Here is an 11,374-nt window from a genome sequence, read left to right as displayed (position 1 = left end):
ATATATATATGTTGTGACGTAGCAGTCCAGGTAAAGGTGGGAGCTGAACCCAATGGATTCTGGGAATAAGGTGGCCGTTGCCCGGGCTACAGGTCTGTGGACCCGCCCACATCTGCAGTGCTGGGTGCTAACAGGGAGGGCACCTCAGCTATCATCTTGTCTTAGTGTTTCTATTGCCCTGACTAAACACCATGACCAGAAAGCAAGTGGGGAGGAAAGGGTTTGTTTGGCTTAAACTTGAAAATCACGGTCCATCATTGGAGGAAGTCAGGACAGGAACTCAAACCTGGAAGCAGGAGCTGATGCAGGGGCCATGGAGGGGTGCTGCTTATTGGCTTGCTTCTTGTGGCTTGCTCAGCCTGCTTTCTTACAGAAGCCAGGACCACCAGACCAGGGATGGCACCACCCAGAATGGGCTGGGTCTTCCCCCATTGATCACTAATTGAGAAAATGCTTTACAGCTGGATCTCATGGAGGCATTCCTCAAGAGAAGCTCCTTCCTCTCTGATGACTCTAGCATGTGTCATGGGGACACAGAACTGGCCAGGGCATGTATGGTTTAAAATTAACTCTGGCCGGGCAGTGGTGGTGCACCCTTTAATCCCAGGAGGCAGAGTCAGGTGGATTTCTGAGTTTGAGACCAGCCTGGTCTACAGAGTGAGTCCCAGGACAGCCAGGGCTATGCAGAGAAACCCTGTCTTGAAAAAAAACAAAACAAAACTAACTAACTAAATAAATAAATAAAATTAACTCTGTAGTACCTGTGTAAGTGAACTCTGTTGTAGTTTATTCCTCTTAACAAAAGGTTGATGCAAAGGTATAGTAGCCAGTAAAGTTGAATGATTCATGGAGCTGGGTTATGTAGAACTGTGAACTCCAGCAGAAGGATTTGAACGGCTTGTTGTAGGTAGTAGGTGTTTAGCCCTTTAAGCAAAGGCTGTAGACTAAAAGGAAATTTAGGAAGGATTAAGTTGGTATTCTTAGTCTTAACTGATCATAGTCTTTGTTAGGCTATGGTAAGTGGGCAGTTTTGAACTGTTCCCAGAGTACATGCACTTCCTCCAGCCTGAGTCAATCTGTGCGATACTGAACACATAACACACATCAGCCTTTGAAGCAGCAGCTCTCTTACAAGTTACAAATGCAGAAGGAATCCTTTGTGATCACAAAGGAACTGCCAACTTTGTTTGGCACCTGGTGGTTCCTGGTGGAAATAGTTGTCAGCTCCCAAGAACATGCAGGTACAAGAAAGGAAATGACTTGGAAGCCCAGGAATGATGGCCCCTCAAGCAGGCACTCACTGATAGTTGGGACTCGGTCCCAGCCTTTATTCTCACCACTGACCTCTTGGACCTTTAGTTCCAGGCACCAGCCTTTGTTCTCCATCTCCCTTCCGGTCCCCTCCAGCAGCTCTAACTCCAAATTCGACCTCACAGTAAAGGCCTAATTAGAGCTGTTTCCCCAGTGTTTCCTTATTTCCTTGGCTAGACAATGTCTCCAACTCCAGTAGACTTCCCGCCCACTCATACACTCATGAGCAGATTTGTTTCACAGGTGTGTCTATACAAGTACCCACATCTGACCCTACCATTTCTACCAAGAGTCCCCTGGAACTAGCATGAGTACATATACCTTAAAACTATTTCGGGGCCAGTGAGGGGGCCCAGTGAGTAAAATTGCTTGATAGCCTGAGTTCAATCCTCTGAACACGCATGATAGAACAGGTTCTCTGAAGTTGTCCTCAGACCCCCAGATACACAAAATGTAAAAAGAAAAGTTTATGTGACTAGAGTTAAGGAAGCAAGTAGAATCTGTGGGATTTGAGGCCCAGTTCTAAAACTTGAAGGAAATAAAAAGCTTACCCTAGACGAGCTCAGTGTTTTGAGCCTGGGGGCCAGGGAAAAGAGGAAGTAACTGTATCCAAAAACAGAAGCAGGGGTATACTTTCCCACCCCCATCATTAGGGTTTTCCTTCCGTTCAGCCTTCATTATATTTTGCCATGTTTTTGATTGCCTGAAGAAACCACTGTTCCTGAAATAAGATTATTAAGGAGTAAAGAATAGTTGTAGAGAATCAGAAAGGTTTTTGCTTTGTTTTGATTTTGAGATAGGGCCTCATGTAAGCAAGCTGGCTGGAACTGCTTGCTTGTGTTGCTGAGGATGAGCTTGAACTTCTGACCCAAGGGCCAGGATTACAGGCATGTGCCATACAGTGCTGGAAACCCGCCTTAGAGCCTCCTTCATCTGCCAAGCACTTGCCCAACTGAGCTACATCTGCATCTCCAGAAACGGCCTTTCTAAGAGCCTGACTGGAACCCTGTTCCTGGGGGATTTCCCTCCATTCTGCTCCTGCGCTTCTGCCTGCAGCACCCTAGCCCTGGCCCGCCCTGCCTTGGGCTGCCACTCCAGATTCTCAAGAGGCTGCAATTCCATCAGACAGAGACCTAATTGTTCCTTCTGCATCAGTGACCACATAAATCCTGCTTTTGACCTTTCTCCATGCTCCACATGAACTTGCCTGGCTGAGGAAAACATACAAAGTTAGGAAAGCTAGCAAGGCCATTGTTACACACAAAATCCTGCACACATTGTGAAAACTTAGGTGTCTTATAAAGGGAAAGGAACTCATATTTTTCCTTTGTGCCAATAAAACTACCTTTGAGAAAAATAATTATTTTAACTATTATAGGTTCTCTTACCCCAGAACAACAAAGTACAAAAAGTAATTGTAGAATTTCTGTGTATTTTGGCTATTTTCATTTGGGAAAACTTACTATGACTTAAAATTAGTAGCCCAGGCCCACAGGTGGCTCACATTTATAATCCTGTCTTTCAGGAGACTTTTACCAGGAAGAATGCCATGAGTTATAAAGGCCAGCCTGGGATAAATAGTTGTAAGTCAGCTTGGCCTGGGCTATAGGATGGAGACCGTGCTTTTAAGAACAAAATGAATTTAGTAACCCATTTCCATGAACCAGAACATGGACTCCTTCTGTTAACTTTTTTTATATTAGCATGGAGACACTGAATGGTGGACACTTTGTTTAAATGTCTCCTTACCCCAATAGAGGGTTTTCTTAAGAACTCTCTGTCTAGCTGGGTGTGGAGGCACACTCCTTTAAGTCCAGCCCTCGAGAGGCAGAGGCAAGCAGATCTCTGTGAGTTCAGGACCAGCCTGGGCTACATATTAAGACCCTCTTTATTTCTGTCTTAAACCATACATAGTGTTTGCTTTATAAAAGACAACAGTATTGAAGGAAAACAACTTTTTAAGAAGTATGTAAGGAACACCAAAGAGGAAGAGAATGATTCTGCCTGGAGGTATCTAAGGAAGGCTTCATAAGTATTGGCACTTGAGTATATAAGTTCTTCAGACTAGGACTGGAAAGGAGCATTTCCAACTGAAGGACAGGGACTTCCCATTTCATGTGACTGAGTAAGAGAAAGGTGTGAATAGAGGGCTCAGCAGCTCCATTGTAAAGGACTTTGGAGCAATAAGGAGAAAGTGAGGATGATAAACAAATAGCTGTGCTTCAGATAGATGATTCTGGATAAAGTGCCAGCAGAGTGGAAGACTTTATTAACCTGTTTTAAACTTTAAAATTCAGGAGGCATCAGTAATTTGCATGTCATCCTTGCATGGGGCCATGAGAATCTCTTTTATCATTCCAATTTTAGCATATGTGCTAAAGTGAGCTCTAAGATTTTTTTTAAATTTTACTCATTTTCATTTCATAGGCATTGATGTTTTGCCTTCCTGTATGGTGTATGAGGGTGTTGGATTCTCTGGAACTGGAGTTACAAACAGTTGTGAGCTGTCGTGTGTATGTTGAGAATTGAACCCAGGTCCTCTGGAAGAGCAGCCAGTGCTCTTAACCGCTTGAGCCATCTTTCTAGCCCCAAAGACTTTTTTTTAACTAGGTAAAATATACCACTTGAACTGTTCTAAGAGAACAACAGTCCAGCTGCTTTTGTCTAGTCACTGTGTTCTGTAATCATTGCTGTACTCTAAAAGTTCAATGGTTAAAAAAGTTACGTGCAGCCAGGAACCAAAGGGGAGGCAGCACCAACTCCTGCGAATTGTCTTCTGAGCTACACATGAGCACCGCTCCACAGCTGCCCCAACACAAAATAAAAAGAATCTCAGGAACATTTCCTACTGCAGCCAAGCACCTCTTGGTCCTGGGAACCTGACTGAGGCACAGAGAATGGAGAAAGGACAGCCTTACTGACGTCTTCTGGGTAGCAAATCCCCGTTAGTGTTAGCATTTATAGCTGGACTATACAAGGGCTGGCTCGTCTCTGGGGGAGGTCTCTGCGGGGAAGCGGGGTAGCAGTGTCAGGGTGGAACCAGCTGTGCTCATGCTTTTTGTACACTGTGTCAACATTCACACACAGACTGGAGGAGGCCTTTGCCAATTCCCATGGGCCTAAGGGCTGGTCTTTGTCAATACTTTGCATTTGCTCAGAACATCCTCAGCTCCCAATAGTTTTTATCACACCAAAAAGTAAGAGCAAAGTAATCATTATTTAGAAGGTATAGAAAGGAGGCATCATAATGGAAAGACATGTTTGAGGTAGAGTAATCAGGGCTAGAATAAGATACTTACTAAACTTACCCACCATGTGAAAGCACTCTCAGAGTATTGACTAGAGCATTTGCCAGCCTACTAGCCATTTTCCTTACTTACATTCAATATGTAGTGATAGCTTTATTGTACCTCTATTTTTAGATGCTTTTATTCAAAATCTGGTCCCTATGAAAGCTCTAAAAACTCAGGTCTCCACTAGGGGTGTTCGCTAACATCCTGAAATATGTGGTCACATGCACATGGATGCTTTGCTGTAGGAATCAGCCAGCTTCAATTTGATGCATTCTGAATGCTGAAGAAGTAGCTTTCAGTTTAAGATCTGAGGGAACCTCTCCAGTGGAATTTGGCTGGTAGGGGTTCCTTGGCTTGTTTGTCCTGTGAGCCTGCCTTGGTGCCTCTACCCCCACTGTATAGCTTGCTCATAACCAAGGAGTAATTGTAAATAAAATAACTAGTTTCCCACTGTCAGAGAAATTACAGATTGAAGGCTACAGTGAACACTGGATTGGACTTTAAAATGTTTGTTGTTTTTCTTTTTTCTCTCTCTCATTTCTCCCCCTTCGGTTTTTTGAGTCAGAGTTTCTCAGTGTTGCCCTGGCTGTCCTGGAACTTACTCTGTAGAACAAGCTGGCTTCCAGCTTAGAGATGCGCCTACCTCTGCCTCCCAAGTGCTGGGATTAAAGGTGTGTTGGCACTAGACCCTGCAAGACATTTTTTTTTTTAATATATTTATATGCGTAAACTATTTTCATGCCTGGTGTCCCCAGAGGTCAAAAGAAGGTATGAGATCCCACAGAACTGCAGTTAGAGCCACAAACCAACATGTGATCCAACCTGGAACCTCTAGAAGGGCAGCCAGTGCTCCTAACCCCTGAGCGATCTGTCTCTCTAGCCTCTGAGACTTAGAGACTTTGATATCATTTTATATTTAGTTTGGCATATACAGATACAGAAATAGTGACAGATGTCTGTAACATGGATGGATTATCATACGTGCATACATATATACATACATACATGCATACACACACACAAACACATTTCCCAGCTCTTTCAACTGAGAGAATCTAGAAGCAGTTTCATTTTAATAGCATACCCAGCTCATGGTTGGTTTGTTTAATTTTGAAATAGTGTCCTACTATGTAGCTCTGACTGTCTTGAGCCTTCCTATGTAAAGCAGCTGGTTTCCAACTCACAGAGAAAAGCTCAGGGGTGTTGGATATAGCAGTACTTTCTTTCTTTTTTTTTTTTTAAAGATTTTATTTATTTATTCTATGTATACAATGTAGTTGTCTTCAGACTCTCCAGAAGAGGAAGTCAGATCTCTCATTAAGGATGGTTGTGAGCCACCATGTGGTTGCTGGGATTTGAACTTAGGACCTTCGGAAGAGCAGTCGGTGCTCTTAACCACTAAGCCATCTCTCCAGTCCCAGTACTTTCCTTTAATTCCAGCACCCAGGAGACAGCCAGATGATCTATGTGAGTTTGAGACCAACCTGATCTATGTAGTAAGTTCCTGGACAGCCAAAGTTAAATAGCGAGATACTGTCTCAAAAAATTAAAAATAAGTGCATGCCTTTAATCCCAGCACTCTGGAGGCAGAGGCAGGTGGATTTCTGAGTTCAAGGCCAGCCTGGTCTACAAAGTAAGTTCTAAAACAGCCAAGGCTATACAGAGAAACCCTTGTCTCGGAAAAAAAACAAAATAAATAAACAAACAAACAAACCAAACAAAAATAAACCAGCAAGACGGCTCAGCAGGTTAAGACACTTGCCAAGCCTCCAGACCTGAACTCCATTCCCAGAGTCCACCTAGTAGAAGGAGAGAACTGTCTCCCAAAGGTTATCTATCTTCTGACCTCCACTTGCGTGCTATGGTACGAGTACACCTTCACACATGCACACATACACAAATAAACAAAACAAGAAGTTCAGTGACCAAAGATGGAGCAGCAGGGACCATGTAAAAGACTTGTTATTATTAAATTGACTATATCGAGGTGCTGCGGGATATCTGTCCCTGACAGTGTGATGGGAGAGTCACTTATCTGTGATCGTCTTCTAAAAACTAGTAGCCACAGTCTAAACGGGAGAGCATCAAACCCTAATTGAAGGACATCCTGTCAAGGAACTCTTTTATCCAGGTTGTGAAGAACAAGGAAAACTGAGAAACTTGAGGAGACTAAGGGTCCTTAACACTAATTATAAAGTGATACATTTAATTCCATCTTAGAACCATGGCATTAGTGGGACACTGGTGAAATCTGAATGTTTAGAGTTAGATGGTCATGTGTCAATGTCGATCTCTTAGTTTTTTAACAAATGTATATATTTGATAAATGTACTATGTGCAATGATAAAGTGAAGGTTGAAGGTTGTACAGAAATTCTGCATTGTCTTTGCAACTTTTCTGTTAATCTAAAATTATCCCAAGGCCAGGTGTGGTGCTGTGTGCCTTTAATCCTAGCACTAATTATTATTATTGTTGTTGTTGTTCTTTGGGCTGTATAACACTGTTCTGTGTTGGTCTTGTCCAATGTTCAGTGTATATACAGCTGTTTCAGTCTTGTTTCACATGTGAGCTATGATGAATAATGCTACAGGGAACATGGGCATATGGCACTTTTCAGATATTTATTTCCTTTGGTATATAAAACAGGAGTATTATAGCTGGGTTGTAGAGGCTTTTTTTTTCTTCTTTTTAGGGACCACCATACTCTTTTTCCATAGCAACTGTACTAGTTTACATTCTCACCAACAATGTTTGTACATATTCCCCCTTTCTGTCTGTCCTTCCAGCCCTTGCCACTTGTCTGTTTTGTAAGCACTGTCCTGACAGGTATGAAGCCAGAACATCCAGTGCCTTTTAAATGTACATTTCTGCTAAATTTGTATCTAGTTTCTTTCTTTCTTTCTTTCTTTCTTTCTTTCTTTCTTTCTTTCTCTCTTTCTTTTTCTTGGTCTCCCTGATCTACCCTCTCCCACCCCCTATGTGCATGTGTTACCTGCTGTCCTAGTCCCTGTTAGGGATTGAGCTCAGGGCTCAGTGCATGCTGGGTCAGCATTCAGGCAACTGAGCTACACCTTCAGCATTGGTTTTGTTTATTTGTTTTGCCTTTATGCTATTTGTCCCCATTCATCTTCTATGCTGTTTTATAGGCTATTGTGTGTATATTACACAAAGGATTTTTTTATTTGATAATACTAATTTATACATAGCCAGCTTATTTTTTAATTTAGAGTTTCTACATATACAGACATTTCAGTTACAAATGAAAATGCTTATTTTTTTTTTTAAAAAATACTTGACACTGCATATTTGAAATGTGGCAGCTTCTTTCTTATCTAGGAGGGGATCTTATCCAGCAGTATGTAGTCTCCTAGCACAGAGCTAGTGTAAACAGGAAACACTCTACCATTGAACCCTGTCTTAACCTTTTCATATTTCTTTCATTTCTTTTAGATGTGAAGTCCGGTGATTATACAGTGTTACAAGTAGTAGAAGCCCTTGGGTAAGCCCCTTTCTTCTAGAATATTCTTCCAGTCTTGCCTAGATACTTCTATGCATTATTCCTTCCCTAGAACCTGATTTTTTTCCTCACAGTTAAAAGCTTCTGATCCACATCAGCACCTCAGTCTAAGCTGGTCTTGGGTTGTTTTTCTTAGAAAGGTCCAGCCTGTAATCCACATCAGGTTCTGACTCAGCCTGCAGGTTTGGGTAAAATGGGGGGCTACGGCCTTCCGCTGTTGTCTCACTGGAACGCCAACCCTCTGTGCTTCTTTAGATCCACCTAATTCCTTTAGGAGTCTAGTTACCCCAGATGCCTTGGACATACTATAGATCTTGTCTCCCTCTCTGGAAAATGTTCAGGAGGATGACTGTGCCAGATCCGCACTCGTCAAAGAGGCTTTGAAACAGCTAAGAGAAGAGTGTTATGACCTGGGGTTCTAAGAGTCAGAGTAGAGACATGCTTGTAGACTATGGCTTGCTTTCCTCAAATCCCATGCCATAGACCACTTATATAAACCAGTCTTATTAATAAGTTATTATTCAAAACACATGTCTTCTGAAATAGGAAAAACAAATCAAAACAGAAAATTAAAGGAAGATTTAAAAACTGCTACATCTTGTACAGAGCAGACCATTTAGCTTTTCTGGTTACTTTCTCATGGCCCTAGTTTTTTTTGAGGGGGGGTGGGCTTTGGTTTGGTTTGGTTTGGTTTGGTTTGGTTTGGTTTGGTTTGGAGACAGGATCTCTCTAGGTAGCTCTGACTGTCCTGGAACTTACTCCATAGACAGGCTAGCCTCAGACTCAGAAATCTACCTGCCTCTGCTTCCTGAGTGCTGGGATTAAGGATGTACTGCTACTACTCAGCAATATTTTTTTTAATAATAGTTTTATTGAAAATATAACTGACACAGGGCTGGAGAGATGACTCAGTAGTGAAAAACAGGCTGCTCGGGGGATCTCTTCTGGCTTCCATGGGAAACAGGCATGCATATGGTACATATACATAGGGGCAAAGCATCCATACACATAAACAAATCTTCAAATACATATTTTTATATACACACATACACATTTGACATATCAAAGCTCACTAAAGTGTCTGATTCCCTGCATTCGTCCCCACAGTCACTGTTCAGCCATTCGAACATTTTTATTACTCCAAAATGAAACTCCTGCTCCTTAGCACCCATTCTCTTAACCCCTCTTCTTTTCAGGCCCTGGCAATCTACGGATTAACCTACTGTGGAAATTTCAGATATATAGAGCCCCAGGCTGTGTGACTTTTGTATACGTTATTTTTCCTAATGCTGTGTGAAATACTGACAAGAGCACCTTAAGGGAGGAAAGGTTTATTTGGCTCACAGCTCAAGTGTAAACACTGTGTCAGGGAAAGGCTAGTGGTTGGAGTTTGAGGCATAAATGAGGTCATACTGCATCCAAAGTCAAGGAGCAGGGGTCTCTCCATTCATACGTCCAGGGTCCTAACCCAGAAAATGTTGTTTCCCACATACAGGGTTAGTCTTCCTAACTCAGTTTCATCAAGAAAATCCTTGACAGGAATATTTGCTATAGGTGATCCCTCATAGTATGCCTAGAGGTTTGTCTCTTGGGTGATTCTAGATCATGGCAGGATAACAACCAACGTTAACATTACAGCATATTTACAACATTTGTTTGTGTTTCAGTGTGTCAGTTCTACAGTTTTTGCTTGCTAAACAGCATTCCATTATACCAGTGACCAGCATTCTGTTTAACTATTCATGAGTTGTGATGGACATCTGGGTTGTTTCCACCCTTGTGCTATTATGAAAAATGCCCTTATGAGCATTTGTGTGCCTTGGTCCCTCTTTCAAATGCTGCAAATGCACAATATTCTATCTGCTAAGCAGAAACATTTCTGAGTTCCTGTCCTCAGAATACAGGAGTGGTTTTATTTCTGTATCATGTTATGTTCCTTTATCTTTAAAGTTGAATTTAAAATTCTTGGGATCAGCTTTCCAGAAATCTACTTCCTGCTGAGGTTATGTATAAGTGTGATCTCAGGAGAGCTATTTTGAATATAATCATCTTGTTGCTGCAGTTCAGCTGTTCCCTTATGAGCTAAAAAGTGTTGCAGTTTGAAGGACTGTACTGGTGTGCTCCTTTAATCCCTGCTCTAAAGGAGGCAGAGGCAGGCAGATCTCTCTGAGTTCAAGGCTGGTCTACAGAGCTAGTTTCAGGACAGGTAGGGCTACACAAAGAAACCCTATTTCAAAAAACAAACAAACAAAAACTGCTGCAGTTAGAGTTGTTGCTCAATTGGGAGAGGCCTTGTCAAGCATGCCCAAAACCCTGAGTCCCCAGGACAGCATACAATCAGGCCTAGCTTCTGTGATCCTAGCACTTGGATCAATGCCAAAGGATAAGTTCAGGGCTATACTCAGTTACGGAGTTTGAGGCCAACCTGGGCTATATGAATCTGTCTCCAAAAAGGGGGGAAATTTTATTCCTTCCAGGGCTGGTGAGTTGGCTCAGTGAGTAAGAGCACTGACTGCCCTTCCAAAGGTCCTGAGTTCAAATCCCAGCAACCACATGGTGGCTCACAACCATCTGTAATAGGATCTGATGTCCTCTTCTAGTACGTCTAAAGACAGATACAGTGTACTTACATATAATAATAAGTAAACCTTTGGGCCAGAGCAAGCGGGACTGGAGCCAAAGATTTCTGTCTACACACCCAGAAATTTCTGTCTATACACACAGAAATTTTTATTTAATTTGCAAAAGTCTGCTGCCTTCCTTGAGTAGAAGCTGCAGCTGCCAGGCATCTCGGAAGCCACATGGGTACCACTAAGCTCTGTTTCAGAGGGATGTGCCCAGAGTAAGTATGGTGCCCATTAGCTGCCAAGTAAGAGATGGTAAGGCAGACTTCAGTTGACTGTGGCGTCACATGAGCCTCTGTTGCTGCCAGATTAATCAGGGTAGGTTTGGGCTTCAGTCTTTTTTTTTTTTTTTCCCTTAGAGACAGGGTTTCTCTGTGTAGCCCTGGCTGTCCTGGAACTCACTCTGTAGACCAGGCTAACTTTAAACGTTAGAGATCTGCCTGCCTCTGTCTCCCAAGTGCACTATCACTGCTTATCCGGGACTTCCGCTGTTTTCTGGACACTAATGTTATTAGCTCAGGAGCACCTTCATGGGCTGGTTTTTTGGTTTTTTGTTTTGTTTTTGGTTTGTTTGTTTAAACTTTTAAGACAGTTTTGCTTTCTTTTTTTTTTTTTTTTTTTTTTTTTTT

General features: G+C 42.3%; 1 protein-coding gene and 1 pseudogene across 2 annotated transcripts in view; one reads left to right on the top strand and one right to left on the bottom strand.

Moving 5' to 3' along the window:
* Window positions 1-11,374, top strand: part of Mms19 (MMS19 homolog, cytosolic iron-sulfur assembly component) — a 37,873-nt gene that overhangs the window by 2,911 nt on the left and 23,588 nt on the right. For both annotated transcript variants that reach the window (XM_031390328.1, XM_031390327.1), the window contains exon 3: window positions 8,055-8,103. In XM_031390328.1, the coding sequence (XP_031246188.1) occupies window positions 8,055-8,103 (49 nt within the window). The remainder of the gene's footprint in view (window positions 1-8,054; window positions 8,104-11,374) is intronic.
* Window positions 3,599-3,699, bottom strand: LOC116104255 (annotated as a pseudogene).

The sequence above is a fragment of the Mastomys coucha genome, unplaced genomic scaffold, assembly GCF_008632895.1.
Source record: "Mastomys coucha isolate ucsf_1 unplaced genomic scaffold, UCSF_Mcou_1 pScaffold21, whole genome shotgun sequence".
In the NCBI taxonomy this organism is placed as follows: domain Eukaryota; kingdom Metazoa; phylum Chordata; class Mammalia; order Rodentia; family Muridae; genus Mastomys; species Mastomys coucha.
The sequence above is the reverse complement of the archived record's forward strand: the minus strand, read 5'-3'. Positions and strand labels throughout refer to the sequence as shown.